General features: G+C 48.0%; 1 protein-coding gene and 1 non-coding gene across 2 annotated transcripts in view; both read right to left on the bottom strand.

Annotated features, from left to right (window-relative positions):
- Positions 1–2,000: 2,000 nt before the first annotated feature.
- On the bottom strand, positions 2,001–2,072 carry trnaw-cca (transfer RNA tryptophan (anticodon CCA)). The gene has a single exon. It is a non-coding gene; the product is annotated as a tRNA-Trp (tRNA).
- A 12,060-nt stretch (positions 2,073–14,132) lies between these two features.
- LOC125463128 (dynein axonemal heavy chain 3-like) overlaps positions 14,133–17,249 on the bottom strand; it is a 556,635-nt gene continuing 553,518 nt past the window's right edge. The window contains 1 exon segment of the mRNA XM_059654753.1: positions 14,133–14,779. Within this exon segment, the coding sequence (XP_059510736.1) occupies positions 14,634–14,779 (146 nt within the window). The 3' untranslated portion in view covers positions 14,133–14,633.

The following is a 17,249-nucleotide window of genomic DNA, read 5'->3' as shown; positions in this document are numbered from 1 at the left end:
CCGGTCACCGCTCATTTCATTCCCCTCCCACTCTCCATCCTCAGCCTCCTCCAGTGTCACAAGTAACTCAGAACACAAATTTGAGCAACAACATTTTATCTTCTGCTGGGTACCGTGGAAGACTCAAAATTGAGTTCTCCAATTTCAAATAACCTTCCCACCCAGCGCACATCCTCCCTTTCATCCCAGCTACTGACCCTCCCTTCTAGCCACCAACTGGATTCACCTGTACCTACTATGTGTCCACTTATCTGCAACATTCCGCTACCTCCCCTCCTACACTTCTCCCTTTATCTGCAGCTCCCCCTAACCCCACATCCACTTCTGAAGAAGGATAATACCCGAAGGGTATTTCTCCTTTTCTCCAGATGCTGCCTGTCTTGCTGCGTTCTTTCAGCACCCTGTTTGTCTGTCTTAGTTTTTTCCATTGCATTAACACCTTTCCTTAGATAAAGTGACCAATACTTACACAATACTCCATATATGGTCTTACCAGTACCCTGAATAACTGAAGTATAAACTCATTACTTTGTATGTTCAATTCCCCTTGGAATAAACAAGCGCTTTCCTTGTTATTTGTAGTAAATTATGTCTTTTTTGGAATATAAAAGGCTTTTAAAATGTCTTTGAATGCCTTTAGGCTGCCAGTGGAATTCCTTAGAGAGCCTCTTTGAAGGATCACATATAGATGCAATGATTAGAGATTTGTGACAGCAATGAATTCAGTTTTTGGGGTGCAGTGGTTCTCACAGCTGGGCAGGAAGGGAGTGCAGTAGTAGTGAGCTGTCAGTGCATTGATGTTTTCTGTCATATGCTGTTATATGTTTTGGAACCTTGATGTACATAAATTGTTACTTGTGCTGGTTTGGTCTGTTTCACCATACAGATTTCAAGCCAGTGGATGTCAGTCTTATAGCACATAATGCTGTTTCTGGTTTGAAATGCCAGCCATGGACAAACATTCTTAAATCCCACAGTTAAGCTGGCATTGAGATTGGCACATATGATGATCATTGAACCTGGGATCAGGAAGAACTACAGAAGCAGTTCTGAGGAAAGGTCACCCGGACCCGAAACATTAACTCTGTTTTCTCCTCCACTGATGCTGCCAGACCTGCTGAGCTTTTCCAGCAACTTTGTTTTTGCACAAGAAGCAGGGAGCTGGAAGGCTGGCTTGACCCAGCATCATTGAGTGTTCTTCAGCTCTTCAGCCCTCGTGAAATTTCCCCTACCATGTCTGGATCCAATGACATCTCATATTGAATGTTTGAAGGTTTTTCCAGCTTGATACCAAATTTAGTATGAGGTGTTACTAAAATAAAAAAAGTAGAAAAAATATTGTAAACAGTTGACAAATGCTGGCTTCCCTTCTTCAATACAAAACATCTCCTTAAGTCCCTCTCTCCTGTCTTCTCCACCCTCACTTCCATCGTGTGTGAAGAACTAACTCAGATCTGAGTCATTTGATCTGTTCAGTAGCTTCTTCCCTAGGTAGACCAATGTCATTTGGACCATGTTAGTTTCCAGTCTTTTGGGAGCTGTGTTAGTCATTGCTTCTGAATGCATGAACTATGCATTCCCATATTGGAGCAGCTCAAATCTTAAGTTTAGTTTAATTTTAACCACTCTCTTTAAAAAGCAATAACACTTCAGCATCACACTCCAGTGTCAGTGACCAGTGTCACTTGCCAATGCCCATGTCCAGGGTTCAGTTTTCTGTCCAAAGTCAGCAACTAGTGCCTGGAGTCAGCGACTAAGGTCTAGTTTTCTGTCCAGTTTCAGTTACCCAAATCCTGAGGTTGCAGTTCTTATCATGGGGGAGAAATTCCTACAGGAGGCGAACGTGAGACTACAGCTAATTGAATAAAACAAATCAGAGCAATATAAAATAGGCAAATACCTGTTCAATGAACAATTTTGAGATGTATAGAATGCATGCAGCACTTAAGTAATGAAACACGTCATTCCATATATAGATGATGTAGTTTATATAAAAACGATGACCCCGACGTGATTCGAACACGCAGCCTTCTGATCTGGAGTCAGACGCGCTACCGTTGCGCCACGAGGTCTGAGAATCCTGCTCTGGGAAATCTTCTTAAAGCTGCAGCTCGCAGTGCATTTTTTTTACTGTTAATTCAGCTGCGAACCTGCTTGGTCCTGGTACTGACGGTGGCCCACGCCTCAGCCCGTGGTACCTGCTTCCCGGGGTCGCCCCCACCCACAGCGTGCGCCCACTCGGGGCCCACCACCCATACCCTTGTGACACTGCAGCACCACCTTCTGGGCGGGAGTGGGAATGGCAGCCAATACCGTCTACTGCCCTCCAGAAGGTTTAGGTGTCCTTTCAGCTGTCACATGTCGTCCTGCTCCTGATGTCGAAACTTTTCATTTCCTTTGCTTTGTTATAAAGCTTCATCGAGAATGCTGATACTTGTTGCCTGTCACTAATTGAAGAGACTCCTTTAGCTACTGCATCTGTAGCGATTGTAACGAATTCAGCCAGGTGGAGCATTTTTTGCTTTGATTTATTATTGTCACATGTACCTAGTTATGGACAGGTAAAATTTTGTTTTGCAAGCTGGCTGTGAGAAATCTGGATCAGTGTAAAAATTTCTCCACGTGCAAATAAAGGGTGACTTGGTGACGGGATAGCAGCCTCTTTGGAATGGCGATTATTGGCTTCCCATGATAGAGCTGCTTTCATCCTTCTAACTTGCAGGTCAAGTGAATACTATCCTGAGTTTTGGCACAATTCTTCAGTTATTCTCATCCTGAGAGGACTTGTGATTTTGGTCCCACTCCTCACCTCCATGTAGTGGATGGTGGGAGACTGGCCACTCAGGAGGCAAGCTTGATGTCTGAAGATGCCAGTGAGAGATAGGAAATCATCTGGAGAGGGTGCAGAGGGGATTTACCAGGAAGTTGCCTGGGCTAGAAAGTTTCAGTTATGAAGAGTGATTGGACAGACTGTGATTGTTTACATTGGAACAGAGGAAATTGAGAGCATAAACAGGGTGTATGGGAATAAACATCTCCCCTTGGAGCGATCAATGACCCAGGGCACAGATTTATGTTAAGGGTCAAAAGACTTTGAGGAGATGAGGGTGGTCAGAATCTGGAACACACTGCCTGTAAGAAGCAGTAACCCTCATAACATTTAAGGTGCAGTCTCATAGTTCATTGAAAGTGGAATCGCAGGTAGACAGGGTGGTGGAGGAGGCATTTGGCACGCTTGCCTCTGTTGGTCAGTGTAGGAGTTGGCATGTCATATTGTGGCTATACAGGCCACTGTTGGAATACTGTGTGCAATTCTGGTCTCCCTGCTATAGGAAGGATGTTGTAAAACTTGAAAGGGCTTGGAAAAGATTTACAAGGATATTGCCAGGGTTGGAGGCTTTGAGCAAAAGGGAGACGCTGAATAGGCTGGGGCCGTTTTCCCTGGATTGTCAAAGGCTGAAGGGTGACCTTGTAAAGGTTTAGAAAGCCAAGAAAGAAGTAAATAGGGTGAATCGCAAACTTTTTTATCCAAGGATAGGTGAGTTCAAAACGAGACTCAAGGCTTAAGGTAGAGGGATAAGATTTTTAAAAGGGACCTGAGAAGCAACATTTTCACATGGAATGTGGTGCGTATATGGACTGAGTGCCAGAGGAAGTGGCGGAGGCCTTGGGGTTACGGTGAATTTTGACTACAGAGAGCAGAGACACCAGCGAGTTTTGAGAAGATTTGTAGCTCAGGTTGAGGTTCTGGATGTGAGTTTGCTCGCTGAGCTGGAAGGTTAGTTTTCAGACATTTCGTCACTTTTTTTTAATTTGAAAAAATATACTTTATTCATAAGATGTACAAAAAAAACATATTTATACACCTACCCAGTCATGCAAGCCGCTCCGGGTTACCCAGGGGGTACGTACACCAACTAAAGGGAAAAAAACAAACAAAGAAGAAAAAAAAACAAAGCAAAGAAAATACCCCGGCAGTCGTCACCCCGCACAGTCCCCGTTGGCCCCCTGACCAGTTGGGAAAGGCGCCAGCTGGGCCCAGTTACCAGATAGGGCCCTTTTTTTCTATTCTGGACGAGGGGTTTCATACCGTGGTCTTTCCCCACCGCGCCTTGGCGGCAGCTGCCCCAAGCTTTAGCGCGTCCCTCAGCACGTAGTCCTGGATCTTGGAGTGCGCCAGTCTGCAACACTCGGTCGGGGTCAGTTCTTTCAGGTGGCAGACCAGCAAGTTGCGGCAGACCAAAGAGCGTCTTTCACCGCATTGATGGTCCTCCAGGCGCAGTTGATGTTGGTCTCGGTGTGCGTCCCGGGAAACAGCCCGTAGAGCACGGAGTCCCGCGTCACGGAGCTGCTCGGGACGAACCTCGACAAATACCACTGCATCCCCCTCCAGACCTCCTGCGCATAGGCACACTCCAGAAGGAGGTGATCGACAGTCTTGTCCCCCCCGCAGCCACCTCGAGGGCAGCGTGCGGTGGCGCAGAGATTCCGGGCATGCATAAAGGATCACACTGGCAGAGCCCCTCTCACCGCCAGCCAAGCAATGTCCTTGTGCTTGTTTGAAAGTTCTGGCGATGAGGCATTCTGCCAAACAACTTTGGCAGTCTGCGTGGGGAACCACACGACGGGATCCACCCTCTCCTTTTCCCGAAGGGTCTCGAGGATACTATGTGCTGACCACTGCCTGATGGCCTTGTGCTCAAAGGTGTTTCCTTTCAAAAATTTCTCCACGCAGGACAGGTGGTATGCGACGGTCCAACTACTCGGAGCGTTCCGCGGCAACGAGGCCAGGCCCATCCTTCGCAACACCGGGGACAGGTAGAACCTCAGTAAGTAGTGACACTTGGTGTTTGCATACTGAGGATCTACGCACAGCTTGATGCAGCCGCACACAAAGGTAGCCGTCAGGGCGAGGGTGGCGTTCAGTACGCCCTTTCCCCCATTTTCCAGGTCTTTGTACATGGTGTCCCTGCGGACCTGGTCCATCCTCGACCCCCAAATGAAGTGTAAGATGGCCCGGGTGACCGCAACGGCGCAGGTCCAGGGAATAGGCCAGGCCTGCGCCATATACAACAGTACCGAAAGCCCCTCGCACCTGACAACAAGGTTCTTACCCGCGATGGAGAGGGACCGGAGCGTCCACCTCCCCAGCTTCTGCTTCAATTTGGTGATACGCTCCTCCAAAGTCTTAGTGCACGCCCCAGCTCCACCAAACCAAACACCCAGCACCTTCAGGTAGTCTGTCCTGACGGTGAAGGGGATGAAGGAGCGGTCATCCCAGTTCCCGAAGAACATGACCTCGCTCTTACCCCTATTGACTTTGGCACCCGAGGCCAGTTCAAACTGGCCGCAGATGTCCAATAGTCTACTCACCGACCGACGATCGGTGCAGAAGACGGCGACATCGTCCATGTACAAGGAGGTCTTGACCTGAAGGCCTCCGCTGCCTGGGATAGTCACGCCCTTCAGGCTCACGTCCTTCCTGATGGATGCGGCGAAGGGCTCCACACAGCACGTGAACAAGGCAAGAGAGCGCGGGCAGTCCTGCCTGACTCCAGATCTGACGGGAAAACTGTCCGATTCCCACCCGTTGATCGAGACTGCGCTAACGATATTGGTGTAGAACAGCCGGATCCAATTGTGGATGCCCTCCCCGAACCCCAATTTGGAGAGGACGTCCCTCATGTAAGCATGAGAGACCCTGTTGAAGGCCTTCTCCTGGTCCAGGCTGACGAGGCAGGTGTCCACCCACCTGTCCTGTACGTAGGCGATCGTATCCCTGATGAGCGCGAGGCTCTCAGCGATCTTCCTGCTCGGCACAGCATAGGTTTGGTCAGGGTGAATCACCGACTCCAGGACAGACCTGACCCGGTTGGCTATGACCTTGGCCAGGATTTTGTAGTCCACGTTCAATAGTGAAATGGGACGCCAATTCTTAATTTCTTCCCTCTCCCCCTTCCTCTTGTAAATGAGGGTGATGATGCCCTTCCTCATGGACTTGCACATTTCCCCTGCCCGAAGCGCACTATGGTACACCTCCAGCAGGTCCTGGCCGACCAGGTCCCACAGAGCGAAATACAGCTCGACCGGTAAGCCGTCGCTCCCGGGAGTCCTGTTCCTCTCCAAGGACTTGAAGGCTCTGGTCAGCTCGTCCAGGGATATCGGCCGGTCCAGCCACTCCCATGTGCCGTTGTCTAAGACCTCCGTGATAGACGACAGGAATGACTCAGAGGCCGTGCTGTCCGTGGGCTTCGTGTTGTACAGTCCGGCATAGAAGGATCTGCTGATCCTCAAAATGTCGGGCCGAGACAACGTCACCGAGCCGTCGTCCTCCTTCAGCCGGCTAAGCACAGAGCTCTCTTTGTGCACCTTCTGAAAGAAGAAACGTGAGCATGTCTCATCCTGCTCCACGGAGCGGACCCTGGACCGGAAGATTATCCGGGAGGCCTCCGCGGCGAAGAGCGAGGCTTGCTGGCCCCTCACCTTGCGGAGGTCCTCCGTGACATCGACCCCCATCAACTGCAGAAGGAGCAGGTTCTGCACCCTTTTCTGGAGTCGCGACAGCTTTCCCCGCCTCAGTTTCGCCTTCCGAACACCCTTGAGGACAAAGAACCTCTTGATGTTCTCCTTCACCGTCTCCCACCAGTCGCCCGGAGACTGAAAGAGGGGTTTCACGGTTCTGCAACCGGTGTACTCCCTCTTAAGCTCCTCGACATTCTCTGGGGTCAACAGAGTCGTGTTGAGCTTCCACGTCCCCTTGCCGGCCGGCTGGTCGTCCTGTAAGTGACAGTCGGCCAGCAGGAGGCAGTGGTCAGAGAAGAACACCGGCTCGACGCCGGTGGACCTGACCAAGAACGCCCGTGACACAAACAGGAAGTCTATCCTTGAGCGAATAGACCCGTCTGGCCGCGACCAGGTGTACCTCCGCTGCGCTCCGTCTGCAGGGGTGCTGAAGACGTTGAGCAGCTTGGTGTCCTTCAGCGTGCCCATCAGGAATCTGGACGTGACGTCCAGTTGACTCCCGCCACCCACTGTCCCCACGCCGGATCTTCCATCTGCATCGATGATGCAGTCGAAGTCTCCGCCTAGGATGACCGGCCTCGATGTAGCCAGCAGGGGTGGAAGCCGCTGCAGGACGGCCAACCGCTCATTCCGTACCGCTGGGGCGTACACGTTGATCAGCCTCAGGGGAGCGTTCCTGTAGGTGACGTCAGCCACTAGGAGGCGCCCCCCCCACCACCTCCTGAACTTGAGAGATGGTGAGGTTGCGCCCCCGCAGCAGAATAGCCAGGCCCGAGGAGCGACAGTCGTTACCCCCCGACCAGATCGAAGGCTCACAGGTCCAGGCACCGGACCATTTCCCGTACCTGCCAAGGTGCCGTATCCCGCACTCCTGCAGGAGGTCCGCCTTGATGGTGGTCAGGTAGGCCAACGTGGACACACATCTTGTGGTGGACTTGATACTGCGCACACTAATGCTCGCACCTCGTACCCCCATTGTGGGCAGTGACCGCAGTACCCTCCCCAAGTCCAAGGTCCAGCCCCTCCATCTGTCCCTTCATTCCCATTGCCCGGGCTAACTGCTGGATGCTCTCCGGGCTCAGGAAACCGTCCGTGCTGCCTTCCGGGTGGCATCCCCCCGTCGTGGGTGTGGAGGCAGGAGGGTCCGGCTCTGGGTCAGGCTGGGGACGCGCTGTCTCCTCCTTCCCGCCTGGAAGTTCCGGGGGGCCCTCCAGTGCTCCAGCGGCACTTGACTGGGTGTCGGAGGGAGCCTCAGGACGTCTCCCGTCACCTGGAAGCGTGGTGCTGCTTTCCTTCTCCCTCGAGATCTTTAACTTCTGCTTCGGGTGGGCCCTCTCCGAATCCCCCTCGTCAGAGGAGCTCTTATAGCCCCCCTGTAGCTGCCTCTTCCCGCCTGATGGTTGTGGTTCCTGGGCTCGTTGACGCACCTTCCTCCTTGCTTTCTGGACCGTCGTCCACTCCCCTGGGTCGCCTGTCGCTGCCTCCATCGACTCCGGGTTGGCGGGCGGGGGCGGAGCCTGCAGGGGTGCTTTGCTGGCCTCGGGCCCATCCTGCGGGGCTGGGCCCTCCTGTACGACCTGGCCCTCCTGCACATTAGTGGGGCCCTTGCTGGGCCCTGGTGCCTTCCTCTCCTCAAGGGGCCTGGCCCCACATTGCCCCTGCCGGCGACCTGGGCTTAGGTGGTCCCCCGCCGCGGGCATGCCCTATAGAGGTGGCCCGCTTCCCCGCAAAGGTTGCAGCGTTTCTCTTGTGGGCAATCCTTTGCAAGGTGTCCCTTCTCCCTGCAGATGGTGGCTTTGCAGTCGGCCACCACGTGACCTGACCTACCACAGGCATGACAGACTTTAGGTTGCCCTGCATAGATCAGGTAGCCCTTGCTCCCGCCGATTGTGAAGCTGGACGGTGGGTGTACAACGTTCGCATTCGCGCCCATCCTCAGCGTCACCTTGACCTGCCTCTTACTGGTCCAGATGTCAAAGGGGTCCATGATGTCAGTTAGGTCCCCTTCCACCTTCACGTACCTTCCAAGGAAGGTCAGGACATCAACTGCTGGCACATGCGGGTTGTACACGTGTACAGTCACCATACGGCTCCTCTGCGCTGGCATCACAAACAGCGGGACAGCGGTCAATACAGAGAGGGGGCCCTCACCTCCTTTCTCCTTGAAAACCTCCAGGAAGCGCTCGCAAAGCTTGGCACTCCGGAAGGTCACATTGTAAAAACCTCCTCCAGGGAAATCCTGCAGGCAGTAAATGTCCGCAGCAGTGAACCCGCAACAGTCCAACAAGACCCTCTTCACGAAGAAGGTGTGGTCCACAGGTGCACCTTCATCCACCTTCTTTACGGAAACACGGATGGTGTTCCGGACCCCCTGACGTGGGGCACGAGCACTTGCCGCAGCCATCGTTGCAGGTTGGCTGCTCCCCTGAACCAGTGTTAGGCCGAAGCCAGCATTAATATCCACTGGTCGCAAGGGTGCACAGCCAACCCGACGTCTTCCTTTCACCTCCAACACAGCACTCTCCTCCTCTCGGTCCACAAGAGAGTGGGTCTTTATTTTGTTCCAGATGTAAGCTGGTTCACTGAACTTGAAGGTTTGTTCCCAGATGTTTCGTCACCATTCTAGGTAACATCATCAGTGAGCCTCCGACGAAGCGCTGGTGTTATGTCCCGCTTTCTATTTATGTGTTTAGGTTTCCTTGGGTTGGTGATGTTATTTCCTGCGTTGGTGATGTCATTTCCTGTTCTTTTTCTCAGGGGATGGTAGATTGGCTCCAAATCAATGTGTTTGTTGATGGAGTTCCGGTTGGAATGCCATGCTTTTAGGAATTCTCGTGCGTGTCTCTGTTTGGCTTGTCCTAGGATGGATGTGTTGTCCCAATCAAAGTGGTGCCCTTCCTCATCTGTATGTAAGGATACGAGTGATAGTGGGTCATGTCGTTTTGTGCCTAGTTAATGTTCATGTATCCTGGTGGCTAGCTTCCTGCCTGTTTGTCCAATGTAGTGTTTGTCACAGTTCTTGCAAGGTATTTTGTAGATGACGTTCGTTTTATTTGTTGTCTGTATAGGGTCTTTTAAGTTCATTAGCTGCTGTTTTAGTGTGTTGGTGGGTTTGTGGGCTACCCTGATGCCAAGAGGTCCGAGTAGTCTGGCAGTCATTTCGGAAATGTAGGGGAGAGTGGTTATGGTTTCTGGGCCCGTTTTGTCTGTTTGTTTGGGTTTATTGCTGAGGAATCGGCGGACTGTGTTCATAGGGTACCCATTCTTTTTGAATAGGATGTATAGGTGATTTTCCTCTGCTCTGCGTAGTTCCTCTGTGCTGCAGTGTGTGGTGGCTCGTTGGAATAATGTTCTAATGCAGCTTCGTTTGTGGGTGTTGGGATGGTTGCTCCTGTAGTTCAGTATTTGAATTTCAGTATTCCTAGATGTCACAGTAGAGCGAACAGCCAATGGGGAACTTCAAACCAGCGTCTACAGGAAAACAACACATACGGACCAAATACTGAACTACAGGAGCAACCATCCCAACACCCACAAACGAAGCTGCATTAGAACATTATTCCAACGAGCCACCACACACTGCAGCACAGAGGAACTACGCAGAGCAGAGGAAATCACCTATACAGCGTATTCAAAAAGAATGGGTACCCTATGAACACAGTCCGCCGATTCCTCAGCAATAAACCCAAACAAACAGACAAAACGGGCTCAGAAACCATAACCACTCTCCCCTACATCAAAGACATTTCCGAAATGACTGCCAGACTACTCGGATCTCTTGGCATCAGGGTAGCCCACAAACCCACCAACACACTAAAACAGCAGCTAATGAACTTAAAAGACCCTATACAGACAACAAGCAAAACAAACGTCATCTACAAAATACCTTGCAAGAACTGTGACAAACACTACATTGGACAAACTGGCAGGAAGCTAGCCACCAGGATACATGAACATCAACTAGCCACAAAACGACATGACCCACTATCACTCGTATCCTTACATACAGATAAGGAAGGACACCACTTTGATTGGGACAACACATCCATCCCAGGACAAGCCAAACAGAGACATGCACGAGAATTCCTAGAAGCATGGCATTCCAACCGGAACTCCATCAACAAACACATTGATTTGGAGCCAATGTACCATCCCCTGAGAAAAAGAACAGGAAATGACATCACCAACACAGGAGATGACATCACCAACCCAAGGAAACCTAACCAGATAAATAGAAAGCAGGACATAACACCAGCACTTCGTCGGAGGCTCACTGATGATGTTACCTAGAATGGTGACGAAACGTCTGAAAACGAACCTTCCAGCTCAGTGAGCAAACTCACATCCAGAGCAGAGACACCAGTCCTGAGCTGGGGAAGAGCTGAACACTTTTCTTTCTCTGTAACTTGTTCCCAACTCAAAGCTGCTGAGTTACCTGAGAACCAATGACGCAGTTGATGCCGGGCAGTAAGGTCCCTGTCATTGATCACTAGTCCATAGTGTAGTCAACTTCCTATTGCTGTGTCTGTACACCCTCTTGGTTCTGAATTGTCTGTAACTCAATCTTTAATTACTGCTTCTTCAAGCAGTTGATTACACAATGCCTGTAATGGGTGTTACATAACTTGCTTTCAAGATATATATCCACCTTTTCAAACAGTGATTTTTAAATTAACATTTCTCATTTCAGACAATTTTTTAAAATCACAAAACACACAGCCCTGACATTAACAAATAATTGAGACTCTAGGACTAATTCTTGTGGCAATCGCGTGGCTATTTTTTTCCAACCTGAAATAGACCTGTTAATCTCTGTCTTCTAAGTATTAACCAATGTTTAATCTATGCCAAAACGTTACCCCCAATACTGTAAGCTCCTATCTTGTGTGATAACCTTTTCTGTGGCACCTTATTCAATGCCTTCTAGAAATCCAAATGTATTTCTTCTACTGTGCGCCCACCTTTTTATCAATTCTGCTTGTTATATCCTCAAAGAACCCAAGTGTATTAAGCATGAGATAGTAGGAACTGCCAATGCTGGAGAATCTGAGATAACACGGTGTGAAGCTGGATGAATACAGCAGGCCGAACAGGAAAGCTTGACGTTTTGGGTCAAGACCCTTCTTCAGAAGTGTATTAAGCATGATTTCCCTTGTTTTAAGCCATATTGACTCTGTTTGATCATATTAAGCCTCTCTAAATGTTCTAGAGATAGTAAGAACTGCTGATGCTGGAGAATCTGAGATAACATGGTGTAGAGCTGGATGAACACAGCAGGCCAAGCAGCATCAGACGAGCAGGAAAGCTGACGTTTTGGGTCTCGACCTGAAATGTCAACTTTCCTGCTCTTCTGATGCTGCTTCACCTGCTCTGTTCATCCAGCTCTACACCGTGTTATCTCTAAATGTTCCGCTGTTTCTTCCTAATGGATTCTGGCATTTCCCAATGGCAGATGTTCGGCTCTAGGAAAAGGGCTGTTACATTAGTGGTTTTCCAATCCACTAGATCCCTTATAGTATCTGGTGAATTCTGGAATATTTGGATCAATCCTTCCACTATCTCTGCAGTTACTTCCTTTAAAACCCTGGGAATCAGGCCATCAGGTCCTGGCAAATTGTGGTAGAGAATGTTACAAGATCTTTTCCACTTTAGAAATTTATCTTCCGTGTTACACATGCCATTTTGATTTGACCAGTCAGTATGCAGGTTAAAATCACCCAGGACAATCGTAGTGCCCTTCTTGCACACCTCCGTTACTTCCCAATTTATACCTTGTCCTACAGTGTTCAACGTCCTATAGATGATTCCCATCCATGACTTCTTTCCTTTACTATTCTTTATTTCCACCCAAACTGTTTCCACATCATGATCTGTTGCATCTATATCATTACTTATCACTGCTCAGATATGTACCATTCTTTGTTAACAAAACTACCCCACCTCTTTTTACTTTATGCCTATTTCTGGAATGTTGAATATCGAGTTCTCAGTCCTGGTCACCCTTTAACCCTGTTTCTTATAGCTATCAAGTGATATTCATTTATTTCTATTTGCACATAATATAAGCCTCTTCATTGCCTGCACCTCTGGCTCTTGTTTTTTTCATATTTTTTAAACTTTCCTTCCACATTCACCCTTCTCCACCCACCCAGTAGAACAGTCTCCTTTTCTCCAATGCCTCATGAATCAGAACAGATTTCTCCCACACCAATCTTTGACCCGTGCATTTACATCTCTAATCTTATTTACCTTACACCAATTTGCATGTGGTTCAGGTAGTAATCAGAAATTATTGCCTTGGTGGTTCTGCTTTCCAATTTGGCCCAAGCTGCTCATAATCCTTTAATATAATCTCTTTCTTTGTTCTGCCTATGTTGTTGATACCTCGGTGGACCAAGACAGTTGGATACTTTCTCTCTTACTCTGAGGTTCTGTCCAGCTCAGGAGCAATGTCCTGAACCTTGGTACCAAGTAGGCAACACAACCTTCTAGACTCTCTGTCTTCGTTCTAGAGAACAGAATTCCTGTAACAATGCTGTCCCCTATTATTGCTACATTTCCTTTTCCCCCAACTAGAAAGATGTTCTGGATCATGGTGCTGTGGTCAGTTCACCCATTCCCCCTTAAGTCCATGTCCCTGTCCATGCCAGAAGCAAGAACCTCATACCAATTAGTCTAGAGTGCTGGCTGAGGTTTCTTCAAAGACGAATTTTGGATCCCTTATACTTACCTCACTCACAGTCACACTCTGTTTTCCTGACCACAGCCCAAATTTGAAGTCATTAATCTAAGGAGTGGGACTGCTGCTTGAAACAAAGTTTCCTAGTATGCCTTATTATCCCTGATGTCTGCTTTTGTGGGGTTGGGCTAAAAGTTTTGTTAAAGTCCATTCAGAATCAAATGAGCTACCCAGATCAACTTGCCTTGTTACGTCTTCAAAAAATTGATTCAATTTAGTAGATACAAACTTTCCAAATAAGCCCATGGTGACAGTCCTTTATCTGGGTCTTTCCAAATAACCTTTTTTCCAATAATTCACCCACTGCTGGGAGTTAGAGTGATTGGGGTGGAATTACTCTCTTTATCCCTCCCTCCCTTTTTAAACATGGTCAGCAATCCTCCAGCACTGAACCAAAGCTGAGAGGATTGGAAAATTATGGTTGTTTTATTCCCTCCTTCGCTTCTTTTGTCCTGGAATAGATTTCACTTGGGCCTGATAATTTATCTACTTTCATGGATACTAAAGACCTTAATATTCTCCCTTCTGTACATTTATTGCACTTACTGTTCCACAATTCTCCTCAACTACAATGTCTGCATTGTTCCTCTATCTTGAGAGAGAAATGTAAAATTTCATTAAGAACCGTACCCAAATATCACACTTCCTCACAGTTTTAAAGTTGAGATCTATATTGTTGGGGATATTAATAGTTATGGAGCTGAGTCAGGTACATGGAGTTAGCATTCAGATCACCTGTAAGCTCATAGAGTGACAGAAAGGTTTGGCAGAGTGGGATGAACTTCTCCCAATCTGACATTCTTTTGTGTTCAACCCAATAAGTAAAAACAGAATAAAGATAGGCCCAGACATTTGTACAATAATTGCACTTTACTGACACATCGTAACCGCACAATGTTTCACATGCTGCAAACAATGATCATTGGTTATCTTGCCCATTGCTGAATGAAACATAAACAGGTTACAAAGATTCTATTCTGTAATATTTCCCCATTAATGAGAATGGGCAGAATACTGTCGTGCCCAGCAGGATGAATACAGTCCATCATCATCAGTGATGTAGTGAGACAGGAGGTGAATGTACGAAGCATCAGACTCAAGCATAGAAACAGTGGTGAAATAGTACAATCAAAATTATGGAGATTTCAATCATTTCTTTCACACTGGGATAGTAGTGAGTATTATACATTTGGAAATATACAAAAACCACGCAATTAAAAAGTTCAAATTGTTCTATACAAATATTCTAAACACAGCAATTAAGAATTAATGCACACACAGTCCTGATCCCACAGCAGGTAGAAGCTGTTCATTAACTGCATGCTGCAGCATAAATGCCTGAGTGCTCTTTCTTCAGGGATGTACAGAGTCATCAGTAATCGAGCTGACACAGGCAGGCCACTCCTCTGATGACCCAGTGATTTTGGGGCTGTTCTGATGGGAACTCAATTGTCAGGACATAGTTGGTGGAGTGACCGGTGGTGGAGAGAATCCCTCTTCGAACACTTGTCTTGTAAACTGTAGAACAGAAACAATATCAGTCAGGTTGCTTATAGATACATAGAGTCATGCAGCACGGAAACAGACTGTATCCAGCCTGTCCTTACAACTCAAAACCTCCAGCCTCAGCAACATCCATGTAAATCTTTTCTGAATGCTCTCCAATTTATAATATCCTTCCCACAGCAGGGTGACCAGCATTGTACACAATACTGCGGAAGAGGCCTCACCAATTTCCTGTACAACATCAATATGACATCCCAACTCCTATAATCAGTGCTGTGAGCAATGAAGGCAAGCGTGCTAAATGCCTTCATAACCACTCTACCTGTGATGCAGCTTTTAAAGAACTATGTACCTGAACTCCTAGGTCTATCTGTTTGACAACACGACCTAGGGCCCTACCTTTAACTGAATAACTCTTACCAGTCCTGAAGAAGGGTGATACACAAAACTTTGACTTCTCTTTTCCTCCAGATGCTGCCTGGCTTGCTGTGTTCTTCCAATCTCCTGTTTGTTTACCTAAATCCTACCCTTGTTTGTTTTGCCTTGCATTTATCCAAATTAAATTCCATCTGCCACTCCTCAGCCCACTGGTCTAATTGATCAAGATCTCTTTATAATGTTAGATACCCTTCTTCCTTGTCAATTTTAGCAACAATTTTGGTGTCATCTACAAACCTATTAACCATGCCTCCTAAATTTTCAAAGAACAAAGAAAATTACAGCACAGGAACAGGCCCTTCGGCCCTCCAGGCCTGCACCGATTGAGATCCTCTGTCTAAACCTGTCATCTGTTTTCTGAGGGTCTGTATCCCTTTGCTCCCTGCCAGATACATCTTAAAAGACACTAACGTGTCTGCGTCTACCCCTTCCACTGGCAATGCGTTCCAGGCACCCACCACCGTCTGTGTAAAGAACTTTCCACACGTATCTCCCATAAACTTTTCTCCTCTCACTTTGAACTCATGACCCCTAGTAACTCAGTCCCCCACCCGGTGAAAAATCTTCTTGCTATCCATCTTGTCCACCCTCATGATTTTGTAGACCTCAATCAGGTCCCCCCTCAATCTCTGTCTTTCTAATGAAAATAACCCTAACCTATTCAACCTTTCTTCATAGCTAGTGCCCTCCATACCAGGCAACATCCTTGTGAACCTCGTCTGCATCCTCTCCAAAGCATCCACATCCTTTTGGTAATGTGGCGACCAGAACTGTATGCCATACTCTAAATGTGGCCGAACCAAATCTTATACAAATCCCACATGACCTGCCAACTCTTGTACTCAATATCCCATCCGATGAAGGAAAGCATGCCGTATGCCTTCTTGACCACTGTATTGACCTGTGTTGCCACCTTCAGGGAACAATGGATCTGAACACCCAGATCTCTCTGTACATCCCCTGGACTTTTCCATTTACTGTGTAGTTTGCTCTTGAATTAGATCTTCCAAAATGCATCACCTCGCATTTTCCCAGATTGAACTCCATCTGCCATTTATCCGCCCAACTCTCCAATCTATCTATATTCTGCTGTATTCTCTGACAGTCCCCTTCACTGTCTGCTACTTCACGAATCTTCGTGTCATCTGCAAACTTTTGTCCAAATCGTTCATATACATGACAAACAAAAGTGGACCCAGCAATGATCCCTGCAGAACACTGTTGGTTACAGGCCTCCAGTCTGAAAAACAATTCTCCACCAATACCCTCTGGACTTCAGTAAGGCATTTGATAAGGTTCCCCATGGTAGGCTCATTCAGAAGGTCAGGAGGAATGGGATACAGGGGAACTTAGCTGCTTGGATACAGAATTGGCTGGCCAACAGAAGACAGCGAGTGGTAGTAGAAGGAAAATATTCTGCCTGGAAGTCAGTGGTGAGTGGAGTTCCACAGGGCTCTGTCCTTGGGCCTCTACTGTTTGTAATTTTTATTAATGACTTGGACGAGGGGATTGAAGGATGGGTCAGCAAGTTTGCAGACGACACAAAGGTCGGAGGTGTCGTTGACAGTGTAGAGGGCTGTTGTAGGCTGCAGCGGGACATTGACAGGATGCAGAGATGGGCTGAGAGGTGGCAGATGGAGTTCAACCTGGATAAATGCGAGGTGATGCATTTTGGAAGGTCGAATTTGAAAGCTGAGTACAGGATTAAGGATAGGATTCTTGGCAGCGTGGAGGAACAGAGGGATCTTGGTGTGCAGATACATAGATCCCTTAAAATGGCCACCCAAGTGGACAGGGTTGTTAAGAAAGCATATGGTGTTTTGGCTTTCATTAACAGGGGGATTGAGTTTAAGAGTCGTGAGATCTTGTTGCAGCTCTATAAAACTTTGGTTAGACCGCACTTGGAATACTGCGTCCAGTTCTGGGCGCCCTATTATAGGAAAGATGTGGATGCTTTGGAGAGGGTTCAGAGGAGGTTTACCAGGATGCTGCCTGGACTGGAGGGCTTATCTTATGAAGAGAGGTTGACTGAGCTCGGTCTCTT

Source organism: Stegostoma tigrinum, chromosome 25 (genome assembly GCF_030684315.1).
Source record: "Stegostoma tigrinum isolate sSteTig4 chromosome 25, sSteTig4.hap1, whole genome shotgun sequence".
Taxonomy (NCBI): Eukaryota; Metazoa; Chordata; class Chondrichthyes; order Orectolobiformes; family Stegostomatidae; genus Stegostoma; species Stegostoma tigrinum.
The sequence above is the reverse complement of the archived record's forward strand: the minus strand, read 5'-3'. Positions and strand labels throughout refer to the sequence as shown.